The following is a 16,238-nucleotide window of genomic DNA, read 5'->3' as shown; positions in this document are numbered from 1 at the left end:
CCAGCAGCTCAGCCAAGGAATGCTCTGAAAATCCATCCGGTGAAAGCAGATCTGCCCCACGCAAGAGGGCGAAGCCGGTGTCCTGTCCTTAAACGCCTACATCACCCGCGAGGTCCGGGGAGCACAGAGGGACTCATGAAAGCCGGCACGGCCAGGATCAGGTCAGTGTCAGCCGGGGATGGATTCTGGGCACTGGGGGCTGATCGTCCCGTCTCATTCCCTGGTGGGTAACTGTTCTGCGCGTGGCTTTGTTCCAGCCGGGCTTACAGTGTTCTCGGCACTCCGTAAATCAGAATGACTTCAGTTTCCAACAATGCAGACCTGAGAATAGCAGCGAGCGCCCCGGCGCTGCAGAGCTAGCAATCTAACTGCCTGTTTTACAGGAGCCGCCAATGAGCAGCTGGCACGGGGCAGCAGGTGAACACGCTAAGTCAGGAGCGGAAATCTGGCCAAAGCTCAGATATTCTGCAAGCCACAGTTCCTCAAACTTCAGTAAAGGGCGTTATTCACAGGGGGGGTCCGGGATCCACAGAGTCCCGGGATAAATAGGGGGTTCTCTCCGCCCCGAGACTATCCCTCAATTGTCCTGCTCCCCTTTATAAATCACATGACTCCTGACGTATATAGAAACAGGAGTGGATGCGTGGAATGATCTCTCTACAGAGGTGGTAGAGTGACATAACTCGACTTAAATGAGCAGAAACATTTTCTTTTCTCCTATAAAACTAACTTTAAAAATCTTTTATTCAGGACAATGTCTGGAAACAACAGGAGGGGTTTGATGCCCCGTCTCTCCGCACCATGGGTGCCGTAATAATTGCGATACAATAGCTCAATACATCTGTCCCAACCCCTGCGTAACAGGCGACTGTCACTGAAGAACGCGTGGGGAGAAGGAAGACAAAATTCTTCATATCCATACCTCCCAAGTGTCCTTGCTTAGTTTGGTCAGTCCTTCTGAGTCCCCAATCCCTATGCCCCTTCTCTCCTAGGTCAGAATGTTTTCTGGGTATGAGGGTATCGCAGGGTTCTACAGCCCTAAACGCCCCGATAATGTGTATAGAAACGGCGGGGAATGGCTTTGTAAATGTATCGCTGGACTGTGGCACGTGGTCTACAGGGGTTGGGCTGCAGGGGCAACAAACAGGACACAGCGAGTAGTCTGCGCGGTGCAGGGGGGTTTGTCGCACCCATCCGTGGGGCCCGGCGGCTTCTATTTATGGGTCGGCAGCCCCCGATCCGCTTTCTGGCACACCGGCTGTTAATAAGCTTGCGATATTTTTCCAGAACCCGGTCCAGTTCTCCAGTGAAAGCCACCAGGAGCCCAGGCGGCCCCATCTCTCCACCCGCGTCCAGGGCGGCTGTATAAATAATATATACATAGATAATAAATACAGCTGCTGCGTGCTTTCCTCTGCGTGGCCCCCGTGGACCCTCTCCAGTGTCACACGGATCAGAGCGTAACGCGGACGAGACTACACTTTGGCAAAAACATCTGGAATACATGTCTGCGTCTGGGGGCGCCAGGCGTGGAGGAAATAATATCGGCGAGAGCGTCTCGTTTGCACAATGTGTCCGATCTGTCTCGTTTCCTGACTCTTCCTCTCTCTCCATCCCACATGCCGAGCTTCTGCTTCTGGTCGTCTCGGAGGCATCTTGCTTCATTTCCTCTTCTTTTCTTTTTTCTAAACCTGTCTCTTTTTTAGAGCGAATGCTTTGCTGGAGCAGAGCGTCTCATCTGGGGGTTTGAAGGAGCAGAATCAGACCGTCTCGACCCTCGGAGAAACTCAACTAGACTCAAGATGCTGACGATCAAACTGCCCCAGCTTCTGAGCGTTCATCAGATGCCAAGGGTGAGTGTCTCTGATAATCCTACCCCCGGGGGGGGGGCTGATAATTCTAAAGTAAAAGGTACCACCAATCCTCGGTCATCACTCCGCGTAGGTACCTACTCGCTCACTAATGAGCCTAAAGAAGGCAGAGGAGCGCCTTGGACTCTGTAGCCGATGTCCTTCACCTGCTGCCCTTGCTAGGCTGTTACTTAAATGAGTTAGTAAGGTGGGCAAATCGGGCAGGTGACCGGGCCACTTATTTTTATTATCTGATGTAGCGCCATCCTATTCCGTAGCGCTGTACAATGTACTCGACCGTAAGTAAGCGTGAGCCGATGCCACGCTCTTATCCTCTCCCCGGCGTTTTAATATCCTGAAGAATGCGGCACGGCCCACGGCTTACGAGGAAGAAAATCCCCCCAACGCAAACTCGAGTGTTTGGAGAAACACTTACTCTGATTTAAAGGGATGTTAACTATTAAAAATGGGGAGGAAAATAAACCCCGCCACATTGTGGGTTTGGATTAACCCCTTCAATGTTCTGCTTCATCTTCTCCAGGTGTTTTGGGAAGATGGCATCCTGTCCGGTTACCGTCACCCCAAGAGCTCGGCCTTGGACTGTCTGCTCAGCTCCTTCCAGATGACCAATGAAACTGTGAATATCTGGACGCACTTCCTGCCCACATGGTGAGCCTCGACCTTCTGTAGCGGTGGTGGGAACGAGAAACCTGTCTGGGAAAACCAGGACTCATCAGAAATCCACCAAAAAATATAACAGACGATACGAAATAACTCGTCAGGAACAGACTGGGAGACTTGAAATTCCATGCGTAGCAGACAGGTAACAAATGTATAGATCAAATTTTGATGGCATGTCCGTTGCTTCGGTCCTAGGTATTTCCTTTGGAGGTTCTTGCTGCTCTCCTATACATTGGACTTCTTTGGCCAGTCCTATAACTGGCCTCTACTGGTCTACATGATGCTCATCTGTCTGTATCCCTTCACATCCAGCTTTGCTCACACCTTCAGTAGTATGTCCGCGCATGCACGCCACATCTGCTACTTCCTGGACTACGGAGCCCTGAGCCTCTACAGTCTAGGTATGTCCATCCTGCAGTGGCCCCGGTTCATTGGCAATCACCCTAACATGGTTCCATCCAGTCTGCATGATGGCGGATTTTTTAGAATTATGTACGGGAAACATACGCCACAAGTCGTCATTGACTTCCAATGCCGGGTGTCTCGGCCGGGGGCCTGAATGTTACCGGATATTCCAACCCGTTCCAAAAATAAATAATAATCCAGAATCTGAGGTGGGACCGAGTCGTTTCACCTCCTTCCTGTGGATTAAAAAACAAGCTAAAAAAAAAACAGAGCATGGAAGATGGAATTTATTGAACACACGAGAAAGTCAGAAACCAAGCCATGTTTGCATGGGGGGGGGGGCAGAGACCGGCCCTCGTATTATAGATGTGGCAATATGAACAATCCCATCCAGCTTTGTAAACATGGTGTGTTCCGTGGAGCTTACAATCTATTTATCCGAAGGTCACAATGATCGGTCAATTAGAGTATGGTATTAATTTTGATCCATGCACCCTGCTTGGGGTATTTGCCGTGTATGTTCTCCGGGGTTGGGGATTCTAACATCCCGTGTGTTCCTGCGCAGGCTGTGCCTTCACCTACGGTGCCTACGTATTGCCAGATCGATGGGTAAACGGTCCCCTGCACCGCGTTTTCGTTCCAGTGGCGGCTTTTAACACGTTTATTTGCACCGGTCTCTCCTGCTACTCCCGGTACGTGGAGGTCTCTGTCATGTCCCAGTGCGTCCTGACGAGCCCCCACTCATACGCTAAATCTGGGTGTTCTTATCTTTTTGTGACATACAGGTTCCTGGAAGTGGAGCGTCCGCATCTCAGTAAATTCCTGCGGACCGTGGCGTTTGTCCATCCCTTTGTGTTCGACAACATCCCCCTGTTTTTTAGGGTCAGTGCTAAGGTTACAGGGGGGCAGACACTTTGTAGTAGTTACCCTTACTAGGGGCAACTGAGGGATGAACTGGGATGGTGGGGGGGGATATCTCATTGCGCTATTAGATCGCTTACGTCTACGTCAATTTGTCTTCCGTAGCTTCTGTTGTGTTTTGGGGACGGCTGCACCTGGAATGAGGCGGTTCCTCTGCACCTGTATCATCTCTTCTTCGCGTTGCTCACCGGCTTTCTTTTTGCGTCCCACCTGCCCGAACGCCTGGCCCCGGGACGATTTGACTACTTTGGTAAAATGCACAGGGTTGTGGCATCAAATAGTAGGTGATAGAAGGTCCTAAGGGGACATCTGATTCTAGAGGACCTTAAACAGGAAGAGACAGAGGTCCAAAGGTGACCTTGGAGGACCTCACACTCATGGCAGACTATTGGTGGTAGAACCTAGGAGACATAGTGGAGATGACATCATGTGAGAAGTGACATCACACACCAGGCCACCAGGTGATACAAAACCCAGGGTGACATCAAACTATTAGTGAGGGCTGTGGGCGACTATGGGGCAGGTAACCTCAGACCCCATACGACACCACACATGGTGGATGGTGTTTGAGGTTTGAACACTTTGTTCAGTAGATACACCACCTCAGCCCGGTATAGAAATTCAGGGAAATGTGTATTTATGGATGTTTGGGGAATGTACGGGAGGTTCGAGTGTCATCTGAGGTGTTAATGTCTCCGTGCAGGTCACAGCCACCAACTGTTTCACGTCTGTGCTGTGCTGGGCACCCACTTCCAGATGGAAGCTGTACTATGTGACCGCTCCAGCCGGGAGGCTTGGCTCACCCTCCATTCTCAGCCCGACTCCCTCTCCAGCACCCTGGGGGTCGTGGCCACCTCGGTCATCGGAAACATAATTCTAATCTGTTTCTTCACGGCCACCCTGCTGTGGTCTCCGCGGGCCAACTCCATATTACAGAGCCATGTTCCTGGAGACCCCAAATGCAAGGATCATTGAGATCTTCACAGCTCTCCCCAGAACCCGGAGGCAAGTGTGTCCGACCTGTACGTAGCTCTGTATCCACAGCCATACCTTTCCTGGGACTACCAGCGGTTTGGTCCTCCATGTATAGGGAAGCCCTACGGCTACTGGGTACAAGTTCTTCCATGTTTATCTCTTCTAGGACGACAGAGCTAATTAGGTAAAGATAATGCATTCATTGGCTAACGGAACTGCAATAAATTGCTAGCTTTCAAGACTACTAAGGTCTCTTCTTTAGGCCTATTTACGTATTATCTTTAGTCTCAAAGGCTTGCAATCTATCGCAATTCCACATGCTAAAAGAGATATCATCTTTACCACATTTGCTCATTTCTTATCCACGGCTAACATTTATGTACCTCTAGGAGAAGTGAGTAAGGTGTTACATTCTAGAAATCTATTAACCTGTTATCATATAGTTTTATTGAGTATATCTGCCCCCATCTCCGCTCTTCTGCGGCCAGATTTATCAAATCCAGAGCGATTCTGGACCCAAATTGATAAAGGTTAGGTTTTACAATTTGAAAAGATTTATTCCGGGTTATAAAGAACGTGGGACCGCTGGGTATTTGTGTAACTGGGGGGGTGGGCATTCAGAGGGAGAATAATGGGGTTTATTCACCCCGTTTAATTTATAAAGCCGTTTCCTGCTGTTTCTATACACATTATCGGGGCTTTTAGGACTGTAGAACCCTGCGATACCCTCATACCCAGCAAACATTCTGAACTCCTAGAAAAGAGGGGCAACAGGGGAGGAGAGAAGGGCACGAGGAGAGGGAAAGAGGGAGATCAGTTGAGGGAAGAGGGGCATTAGGGAAGGAAAGAGTTGCACAAGGGAGGAAAGAGAGGCATTAAGAGAGGAGAGAGGGGGCATTGGGGTGGAAAGAGGCACACGGAAGAAAGACAGGTAGAGGGGATTTGGCTAATAAATAGGGACTGGCCAAACTGAATGGGGACACTTGATAAGACAAAGCAGGTTGTGTCTCTCTCTTGGTGCAGGAAACGTGTACACTGAGTATATTGAAAAGACATATTTCTAATAAACCATCTCATTCTATGTGTTTTCACACTGAATGTGTGTCGGCCATCTTGGTTGGGGCCTTCTATTTCCTGTCTCTGAAGGAAGTTAGTTTTATAAAAGCTGTTGAGTAAAGTAGCCAATGAGGAGAGTGGAGGCAGCTGGATAGTGAGTTGCGAGCGGCGGTTTGCACTTGGGATACATCGCTTTATCAGCCGAAGGGACGGCAAACGTGAGTGAAAAACGTTTCTTTATTACAAATACCTCAGAAACATTGTTACTCGTTATATATAAGGGGACAGGACGCGCTCAAGGAGGTCTGAGGAATGTTTTTCTGTCAGATGTCATTAGAGAATTAGACTCAGGAGCCGTATGCCTATGCCATTCATGTTTAAACTGCATTACCTTCTACCTTTTCTGCTGGGAGGCTGTTCCCTCATTTCCCACCCTGTTAGTAAAGTAAAACTTCCCTCCATTCCACCTCTGACCCTCTGTGGGTCTCTTTCTGTAACTTTTCTCCTCAGTTGATATAAACTTCCCTCCTGTCCTTTGTTAAAATGTATTTTAATCTCTCTGTCTCATCCCCTCTCTTTCTCTGTCTCAGCCCTTCTCTCTCAGCCCCTCTCTCACTCTCATTCCCTCTCTGTGTGTCTCGCTCTCAGCCCCTCTCTCTCGCTCTCTCGCCCTCAGCCCCTCTCTCTCGCTCTCTCGCCCTCAGCCCCCCCCTGTCTCTCTCGCCCTCAGCCCCCCTCTCTCTCTCGCCCTCAGCCCCCCTCTCTCTCTCGCCCTCAGCCCCCCTCTCTCTCTCGCCCTCAGCCCCCCCCTCTCTCGCCCTCAGCCCCCCCCTCTCTCGCCCTCAGCCCCCCTCTCTCTCTCGCCCTCAGCCCCCCTCTCTCTCTCGCCCTCAGCCCCCCTCTCTCTCTCGCCCTCAGCCCCCCCTCTCTCTCTCTCGCCCTCAGCCCCCCCTCTCTCTCTCTCGCCCTCAGCCCCCCCTCTCTCTCTCTCGCCCTCAGCCCCTCCTCTCTCTCTCGTCCTCAGCCCCCCCTCTCTCTCTCGCCCTCAGCCCCCCCTCTCTCTCTCGCCCTCAGCCCCCCCTCTCTCTCTCGCCCTCAGCCTCCCCTCTCTCTCTCGCCCTCAGCCTCTCTCTCTCTCTCTCTCTCTCTCTCTCTCTCTCTCTCTCGTTGGTCTACAGCGAGCAGTGATTTGGTTTGGCATAATGGGAGTGGGATATATATATAAATTAGGGGCGGCCATCTTGTTGGTGGGTGAAGTGCTGAACACATTGGAGACTGATGTGTTGTAACGCGGTTACCTCCATCACCTGGCATCGGGTTTTTATGATTTATTCCCAGAGCATGTCGTTGTAATTCTGGTTAACGAGTATTCGGTGGGTAATTTGAGAGTGTCGATAGATTAACCCTTTGAAGCTTGCAGTTATAAAGGTTATAGTTGTGACATAGGTTGAAGGAAAGCGGAATACAGTGTGAGCTGTGAGTAAGCAGAGAAACAGAGCGGCCTTTCAGCAAAGCTGGCAGTGTGGGATTGTTGGTGTGCCGGCGGGTGCCCTTGTGGCAGTGCCGGGTAGAAACGTGTCTGCTGAGGGGGAACGGAGCAGCTGTTTGTCTCCATTACTCCGTCATGAGAACATGGAGCGCAGGATAAACCCCACTCAGGGAATTCCAGGGGCCGCGCGGGGACAAGTGGGAAAGTTTAATGCAAGTGTGGAAAGTGGATTTGGTGTGGATCTGCTAAACGGTGCTAGGCTGGATCGGATTAACCCTTTCCCCGTTGGGGCCCAGGGGCCAAATGCATTGTGGGTCCCAAGGCAGGAAGGGGGTTTAGTTGCCATTTTTGGGGTATTTTTGGATGTGAGGCTGGGATCGCTGTACAGGGCGACCCTGAGGAAGTGGGCATCGGATAAATGAGCGTTTGGGGTTTATCCTGTGGATTAACCCTTACTCGCCTCTATGGCACTCAGTGGGTAAATGTCTGCGCTGGGATTTATGGTCTAGGTTTGTACGGTATCTGGATCGGGAAGGTTTTTGTTAATAAACTGCTGTGGCAAAGCCTCAAGCTGGCTGAAATGTATAGCTCAAATGACAAAACAGGTTTAAATTTGTCTTATAAAATCACAATTTTGTGTCGCATAGAAATGTATTTTTATATCAGTGAATTTGATAATTGCCCCATGGTGCTCTCTGATCTATACATCTAAACTGAATTCTTCTGGGACTTTGTCTGTTAAAGGGATTGTTACGTATGGAAAATAATTAAAAAAGTATAGTACAAAAACAGGGGAGACCACAAGCCACAGTGTATCACTTTTCGGACCCAAAAATGAATCGCTAATTAATGAATGATCAATAATCGCTAATAAAGACAAGTACTGTTTGTGGTGCCATCTTGTGGTGAAGTGAGAGTACTGCAGCACATTGGACACAATGACCGATATCAAAGCTATAGCCCCAAATATACTCAGTAAAACTATATATTATTGCATAAACCGTGAAACTGCTGTGATTTCAATAGATAATTTCTAACAAAATCTTATTAACCCTTTGGGGCAAACATGGTGCATGTACGACCTTTAGAACTGACTTGGGAATCATTCTGCATGTAGACAAAATCTAAAAACTAGTTTGAATCGGAATGAATCTCTTAGTTCGGTTTGGATAGTTAATATATCAGTGCTTTCCGTGCCTTCAGTTTACTGAGCTCTGTGGAATGTATATTTTGAATATTTTTAAATATTTTTTTAAAAAAATGATTTGCTACTAACCCGGGGAAAATATTTTCTCACAAGTTTACTAACGGCTCCTACTGATTGATTTAGTATTGTAATATGGAATATTAACATGGTATATTTTTTTATTATATTTTGGTAACTACTGAATTTATTAAGCAGGATGTTAATTGCTTTTTTTCTCGTTTTCCAAGATTCTTTTGAATTTTCTGAATATTCTCAGATTATGCTGCTAATTATTTTTTATCCTTACAGTGGTTTGTAATATAACAAAGTTACGTGACATATAATAATTAGAGGTTGTATGTTCCAGAAACGTTTTTTCCATATGATAAGAATCTCAGTTTTTGGTGCTATGGTCCAAAAATACTTTTTTATTTTTTTTTTCTTCATTTTATTTAGCATTTCTAGAATGCGTTTTTGCCTTTTTTTTTCTATATCTCAGAGTGTCTTTATATTTAATACAGGAGATTTTAGGGCAATTATTTAAAGTGCTCTTTTGGTGCAAAAGCTAAATAATAATTAAAAAAAAGGATTAAGATAATTCAAATGGCAATTTTTGCTAATAACGCCCGCAGACTTTTTTTTCTCTTACTGAAGGGTGTCTGGGTTCTAAAATGATTGCAATAACTTTTTGAATATGTAATAGTTACGTAAAAGTGCTAAAATGACTGTTTCTAACTTTTATAATTATTTTTCTAACCTGCTTTGCATTTAATCTGCCCATATAGCGAAAGAGCTGGGGTATTTACACGGATAAAGCTCATTTTTAATATAACCCAACTACAAGAGTGAAGCCGCATTCTGGAGATGCGCTGATTCTCTAATTATATTAATACTGAATATGATTTTTTTGTGCAGTTTTGCGGTATTTAGCGAAAATCCTTATTTAACATGGAAAATTAAACTAATCTTTTTTTTTTCTTCTTCTAAAATGTGGAAATGGTTAAACATACACGCTAGTGGGATTAAACCACTGTATTAAATGAAAGTTTGGCTCACGGTGATTTATTTTAATCTGCGCTTGGAGAATGTGTGTGATCATCCTCGTAACCAAGTAGGTTTAGTCAGTTTGTGCAAGATCTGCCTTTCAGCAGAGGCATAAATAGTGTGTATGAGTGTGAGTATGTGTTAGGAGTGAGGGAGTAAGGTGTGTTAGTGTGTGTATGTTATTTCATATGGATTTAACCCCTTCAATCCCAGAGGTTTTTGGTACCTCAAAGCCCGGAGCAATTTTGCCATTTTTGGGGTATGTCGGCTTAGCGATGATTCTCCTTTCCTGTGAATAGTGTACCCATGTAAACTATATATTGTTTTTTCAAGGAGAGATAGAGCTTTCGTTTGATACCATAGTTGGAGGATTAGCTGAAAATTTAGAATTCGAAATTTAGTAAAAACTAGCAAAGATTAGAAAAATAAACTAATTTCGTGCCGGCAACTGTTACAGCTGCCTCATCGGAGCGATCGGGTAGCCCAGCAAAGTCTAGACAGACCCTGCAGGGATACCCGATCCTCAGTAGTGACGTCTCCCAGGGGCCCCGGCAGTTTTTGATAAAACCAACAATGAATGATAATCCGTCGAAACACAAAAAAAATCCTTCAACTATTGTTTATTGAGATCCGGGTTATACAAACGTCAGAAAGTAACATAAAATCCATCGTAACGTATAAACAGATTGAAACTTCAAGAGAACACAGTAAGCGCTGGGCACATGCGCAAAGCCCGCCTTTTAACTCCTTCCTTGAGCTGGCGCTCAATGTAGTAGATTGGTCCCTGTGTAATTCCACTGAACTAGACTACTAATACTGGCACCAGGGGGGTAATTTGCCATGTTTTGAGCAGGCTAGGGGTTAAGTCGTAAGATTAGAACCCCCAGAAATATTTTATGCAATAGGAAGATAAAATGGATCTGCAGAAATATACATTTTTATTTGCTAATTAGGCCCCGGGGGCCACTGCTTGTGTAACGCTGGTCACCAGAGTTTATTAGGACCAAGAGCATTTTAATAGTTAAATATGATGTGGTGGATATAGACGGGTGGGATCTGGCCTTTGCTGGTCCGGACTGGTTAAACTGGTCCGTAAAACCGCCTGTACGCTTGCTGGAACCCGATGTGGTCGGCCAGCTCGTCGCAGTCCGGGTTGAGTTCGCAAACTTCCCGCTGGGATTCTAGGGGAGACCCGGCGGCGGGAGGGGCAGCAGCGGCAACATGCCCCCTAAACAAACGCAAAAACCATGTCAATACACAGATTCAGGGGCCACGTGCCTGTCCCACGCACGTTTAAATTCCCTCACTGTATTACCCTGTACCACTTCTGCTGGGAGGCTGTCCCACTTGTCTACCACTCTCTCATGTAAAATAGTAGCATCACCTGCATGAGATTGAAACACAGAAGAGACAGAGATGGGGTTTTACTTACGGGCCGCCGAGGTTGCTTCTCGTCTGCCTCTGTGCGAAATTACTGGACTGCTTTCTGGAGAGAAAAGCTGTGGGGAACAAAGAGACAGGGTTACTTGGAGCAGTTACCATGGAAACCAACACAATGTTCCTGCTTTTAGTAACTTGGAGCAAAAATACGTATTGATAAAATCTCACCGTCTGAGCCGCGAGAATCGGACGCAGCGTCTGGGGGGTAGTGATCTGGGGGGGGGGAAATAGTGATTTAGTGAAATTCAAGGGAATTTTACTTTGATGAAGTTCTAGAAAATACATTTAGAATGAGGGTATTAAGGATGTCGTGTAACTTTATCTCTAATTCCATATTAATGCCCTCACCCCGTCACCCCGAATGAACTCTTGTATGGGAGTTGCAGAGTTAAAGGAGTAGTCCCCATACCTGTGCGCCCCCAGCACAGCGCAGCCATGCCCAGCAGAGCGACGAGGACCGCGGCTTTCATGGCTCCTGGAGATGCTGTCGATGCGTCCGTCTCGTGTTTACTTCCCCCTACGCAGCTGCAGAGAATTTATACCCCTCTGGGCTGACTGGGAAGGGTCCACGGCCCTTCTTTTGCCCCCACATCGGGGTAGGCGGATTCAGGCTTTGCGCCACCGCTTTGTGGCACCTAAAAGCCCAAAGAAAAGCTGCATCCGCTCCCGAGCTTAATTTGAAAAGAGACGGCGTTCCCGGCCAAGGACTCTTAACCCTTCAACAGCAAAGGGCTGTTTCAAAGATCATTTCACCCCAAACAGTTATTCCCTCGAGTAACCCTTTAAATGCATCTGTATTCTATTAACCCCAAACAGCCGCAGAATAAGAATAGAGTGCCCCCCGCCAGCCCATATCTCATAGGGGGGCACATAATCCAACTTGAGGCTAAATATTTTAAAAGATCTGAAGGGTTAACCTCTAGATATAGTATGCAGTGCGCTGTAGAAGGATTGAGTTTGGGTACTGGCTGCCAGCCCCGTGCACTCAGAGACCCCTGTGCACTCAGAGACCCCCGTGCACTCAGAGACCCCCGTACTAGAACACATTCTGTACAAAATATATAAAACATCATCTACACTTGCTGTTCTGCGTTATTCCTCCCCTGCCCCATCCCAGGTTTTGCGAGTTTAACTTTATAGATTTTTGTAACAAAAGCAGAAAAAGACAAGTTTTCGTTTTGTTGGTAAAGTTTATTATGAAGGTGAAAGAGGGACTTGTCGAGGACTCGGTCGGTTCTCCGCTCGGGACCTGCGCCTCGGTAACAAGGAAGGGGTTAAACCACTCATATGGCACAAAAATGACACGTTATGCAGAGAGCGTCTCCTGTCCTATGGAATTATATTCCACCGGCTTTTCCTCCCCATCGCCATCCGTGTTATTAACGCAGAGAAACCGCACACAGGAAGCGGCCCTGGACAGACAGGAGGTCAGCAGCCGTGTCCCGGGGATCCCCCTCTGGAGCCGGTTGTTCTTTCTTAGTATTGTTGCATTATGTGGCAACCAACGCGTTTCACAGCATACTTCCATAAAAGAAGCTGAGACCAGAGGCAGCCTGTGGCAGAACCAGCATTATGTGATCAATTTCCTGTCCTGACGTTCTCTTATTCTCACCTCAGCCTTACAAAGGCTGCCTGAGCCAATCAACAACAACCAGCAGCCTAACGAAGGGAGAGAGCTTAATGGGGAGGAATAATCATGCAGATCCTGAGAACAGGAAGTCACAGTTATCGCGTTTAGGGACGTTAGAGGTTCTTTTGCTGCTGTGCTTTAGAGAAGATCAGCAGAATTCTGCATCCGCCGCCCGCCCGCTCGCTCGTTCCACATCTGGCTTAGCGGATAATGACCCATCACGGGAGCCTGCGAGGGGTAAACACCATCTCTACCCCGCAATCCTCGGCTGTATCATTAGGAGGGGACGGAGTTCGTGGAGAACCACATGGTCCACCGCATTTCCACCTCAGCGTCCAAACCTACAGCCTGCGGCAGCACGATCTCTATTTACATATATACGTGGACCAAGTACCGAACCCTGTCCGCCCCATCACTTTAACCCCTACCTAACCAGAAACCCTGAGCTATGCGGGCAACAAGGAAATCCGGCCCCTACTAAAAGCTCAGTGGATCTGCCTCACAGCAGAAGCGGTAGAGGCTAATACAGTGAGTGAATTTAATAGGCACACGGCTCCTGAATCTAAGACGAGACTAACGGCTGATTAAGGTCTTTACAGCAGGAGAAACGGGACAAATGACCATAAGGGGTCCCATTAAACAAACAAAAAAGCCCCAACAATACCCCCTCGCTGCACCACTAACTATTTAACATAAAAACTTAATTGACCAGGATATAGTCTGTAGACTTCCGAAGTAGTGGGTACAGAATCTCTCCAGGCATAGAAGGTATGAACCACATTCACACTGCAACATAACATTTATTATTAAAAAGAAAATTATTTTTCCATGTAAAAAAAAGGCGCTCAGCCACGTGGAGCTCCCCAGCACTGCTTAATGCCCAGGTCCGCTCCCAAGTCGACATCAAAGTGCGGCGGGGCCCCCCGGGAGTCTGGCCCTGATCTGTATAGGGCCCGGGCGGCGGTGCGTACGCGGAATATGATGTCATCGCCGCTGCTCGTCACTTGGGCGTTTCGATGGACAGAACGAGTTCCCTCTGAGCTTTACTCAACTCCTATAAAAAAACAAAACATTTCCCACCAACGTTCACTTCGGGTATAAGTGCCGACGCTTCCCGCCTCCCATCGTGCACCCCTCGCCTCTTTCTGATTGGCTGCTTCTGTGTAAGGCGTAGCAGGCGGGCAGGATATGGTTAATTCCTGAATCAGCTGATACATTTTGTTAAATTGTCTTTATGTTGTGTTTATAAAGTTGCGTTTTAGTAACAGATACTTTGTGTCTAAACAAAGCGGTTACATAGTGAAAAGAACTGTAAAGCAGACCCCCCAGCACCAGGCTCATTTACACCTTGTTACCCCTAGGGTGGTCCCTCACCGTCCTGCCCAATTAGCCCTAATTGCCCCCCTGAGCAGACCCTCACCAGCCAGGCCAGCTTCCTCTTCTCAATCTCTTGCTGCATGTCCTGGATCTTCTTCCTCCCCGCCAGCACCGATTGCGCCAGCTTGGCGTTCTCCTCTGTGCGCTCCTTCAGTCCCTTCCTCAGGTACTCCCGCTGCTGCAGGAGGTACGGCACCAAGTGGCTGCGCAGGTCCTCCTCTGGAATCCCACTAGGACGCCTGCGAGGGGCACAGAGCCGTCAGGACTACCCACCGCGCAGGAGAACGCGCCCCGGGCTCTAGACAGACTCGCCAAGCAATGGCGGCACTATTCCTTTACCTGCCCACCGGCGCGTCTCACTCACCAGGCCAGGGCGCTCACGTCTCCTGCCTCCATTTCCATCCTATCGAGGGAGTCCAGCAGCTCCTCCAGATTACCTTCATTCTTTATTTCCTGAATCTCATCCTGAGGGGGGAAGGGGCAATAGCATGTAAAGGGTAAAGGGACCCTCGGCTCCGATTTGAGTAACTGCCCCATTGTGGGCATCTCTTGGCACGGTCTCTTACCTTGATAGACTCCTGGAGCTGGGACACAAACTGGTCGTAGATGCTCCGCGTGATCTCTGGCTGCACCTTATAGAACCGCCGGTAACAGCGCGCAAACCGCTGGTAACTACGGAGAAAGCGAGGCAACTTTCAGCCAATCAGATCATTGTATGTTACACATTTTATACTAATACCCCGTACCGTTTGACATTTCTTCTGTTGTGCCTCCCAGTGAAACGCGCTGGGCACGCTGCAAAGATTTATTACCAAACAGTTACATTATTACAAGAAGCTTAACCCCTTGGATGCTGGGAAACAGCTGAGATCTGTGTATCCCTTTAACCCCATGTGGATCAGACAGGCAGATCCCTGGTCAGCCAGCCTGCTGCTGCATTATTAGATTGGCAGCTATTCAGACCAGAAGCATGTCTCCTAAAAGGGGCAAGCAGAGTCTACCTCTACCTATTCAGAGTTTAGCAAAGGCAGCCAATAAACTGCGACTTAAAACAGCCAATCAAACGCCAGCACTGATCCACCAACTACCTCCCCGCAGCCCTCTCTTTTAGCCAATAAGCGTGCAGGCAGCTGCCTCTCACCTGCCCGCCTCCACCAGCCCCTCCAGGAACTTGTCCATCAGGGTATTAAAGATCAGTAACCGCTGAGGGCCCTGTAGAGGAGGGGGCTTCGGCTCTTGGGGCGCTCCAGCGGTCTGTTCGAAGGGCCCAGCGGGCGCTATCGCATCATCCCCCTCTCCTGCCTCCATCTTCCTCGGTCCTTTCCCCTGGCCTTCCCGCCAAGCAACATCGGCCTCTCCTACCCAGTTATTGGTTGGTTGAGGTGTCACTCACAGCGTAGTTCCCGCCCCCAGCACATGGCCTTTAGAATTGATACAATTGTTTTAGGTGCCTTAACTGTAATAACAGGAGATGTAGGTGTCCCCAGGGGCCACTAATACGGTATTAATAGAACTGCAAATGTATCCCAGGGGCCAATAGTATTATTAGAACAGGAAATGTAGGGATTCCAGGGGCCAATAATATCAGAATAGGAAGTGTATCCCAGGGGCCAATAATATTATTAGAACAGGAAGTTTAGGGATTCCAAGGCCCAATAATGTTACTAGAACAGGAAGTGTATCCCAGGGGCCAATAATAATATTAGAACAGGGAATGTAGGAATTCCCAGTGTCCAATAATATAATTGAAGCGTTATAACAGCAGCAGATGAATGGATTTAACGTTCCCATATATATTAGCTTATACCGAGCCGATCTGCCATAGTTGGCGCCGTCTGATCCGGTGACCGCTCTCTCTGGTTACAGCGGAACATCCATTGGCAAGTAACATCCTAGTGTAACTACAGTGGATTGATGTGATGCGTATGATGTGGGCTGCGGTACTCCACTCAAGGGCCACAAACATGCCGGGAGTCCTGTGTGTCAGTTTAATGAACGGTTCCAGGAGATCCAAAAGCCACGGCCTGTTTGTGGCCCTCGAGGACTGGAGCTGTGTAGCCTCGGTACAGATCATGGCTTTTGGTAATTGTATTTCTGGAACTCTGCTAATGGATATCATGCATTCCTGCCGCCCCCCACAGACTCCATCCCAAAAGACCTCGACTTATATCAGACAGTAAACCC

The 16,238-nt window shown here is 48.1% G+C and overlaps 3 protein-coding genes across 4 annotated transcripts; 1 reads left to right on the top strand and 2 right to left on the bottom strand.

Moving 5' to 3' along the window:
- The first annotated feature begins 25 nt into the window (after positions 1-25).
- Positions 26-5,430, top strand: PAQR6 (progestin and adipoQ receptor family member 6). 2 transcript variants are annotated; one of them, XM_053475142.1, is made up of 8 exons: positions 26-161; positions 1,707-1,853; positions 2,392-2,519; positions 2,727-2,932; positions 3,502-3,628; positions 3,722-3,818; positions 3,963-4,107; positions 4,561-5,430. In XM_053475142.1, exons 2-8 carry the CDS (start codon positions 1,803-1,805, stop codon positions 4,830-4,832), a joined length of 1,026 nt encoding a protein of 341 aa, XP_053331117.1. In that variant the 5' UTR covers positions 26-161; positions 1,707-1,802; the 3' UTR covers positions 4,833-5,430. The 2 variants fall into 2 exon arrangements, with proteins under 2 accessions (XP_053331117.1, XP_053331116.1); XM_053475141.1 differs by having other exon boundaries at positions 3,502-3,818.
- Positions 5,431-10,407: 4,977 nt separating this feature from the next.
- Positions 10,408-11,517, bottom strand: BGLAP (bone gamma-carboxyglutamate protein). The gene is made up of 4 exons (XM_053474411.1): positions 11,457-11,517; positions 11,216-11,260; positions 11,040-11,106; positions 10,408-10,835 (listed from the first exon to the last, which is right to left on the bottom strand). The coding sequence occupies exons 1-4, from the start codon at positions 11,515-11,517 to the stop codon at positions 10,688-10,690; spliced, it is 321 nt and encodes a 106-aa protein (XP_053330386.1). The 3' UTR covers positions 10,408-10,687.
- A 1,940-nt stretch (positions 11,518-13,457) lies between these two features.
- Positions 13,458-15,398, bottom strand: PMF1 (polyamine modulated factor 1). The gene is made up of 5 exons (XM_053474897.1): positions 15,196-15,398; positions 14,621-14,726; positions 14,419-14,519; positions 14,098-14,293; positions 13,458-13,731 (listed from the first exon to the last, which is right to left on the bottom strand). The coding sequence occupies exons 1-5, from the start codon at positions 15,360-15,362 to the stop codon at positions 13,678-13,680; spliced, it is 624 nt and encodes a 207-aa protein (XP_053330872.1). The 5' UTR covers positions 15,363-15,398; the 3' UTR covers positions 13,458-13,677.
- Between the last annotated feature and the right edge of the window lie 840 nt (positions 15,399-16,238).

Source organism: Spea bombifrons, chromosome 9 (genome assembly GCF_027358695.1).
Source record: "Spea bombifrons isolate aSpeBom1 chromosome 9, aSpeBom1.2.pri, whole genome shotgun sequence".
In the NCBI taxonomy this organism is placed as follows: domain Eukaryota; kingdom Metazoa; phylum Chordata; class Amphibia; order Anura; family Pelobatidae; genus Spea; species Spea bombifrons.
This window is presented reverse-complemented; position numbering and strand designations above follow the sequence as displayed.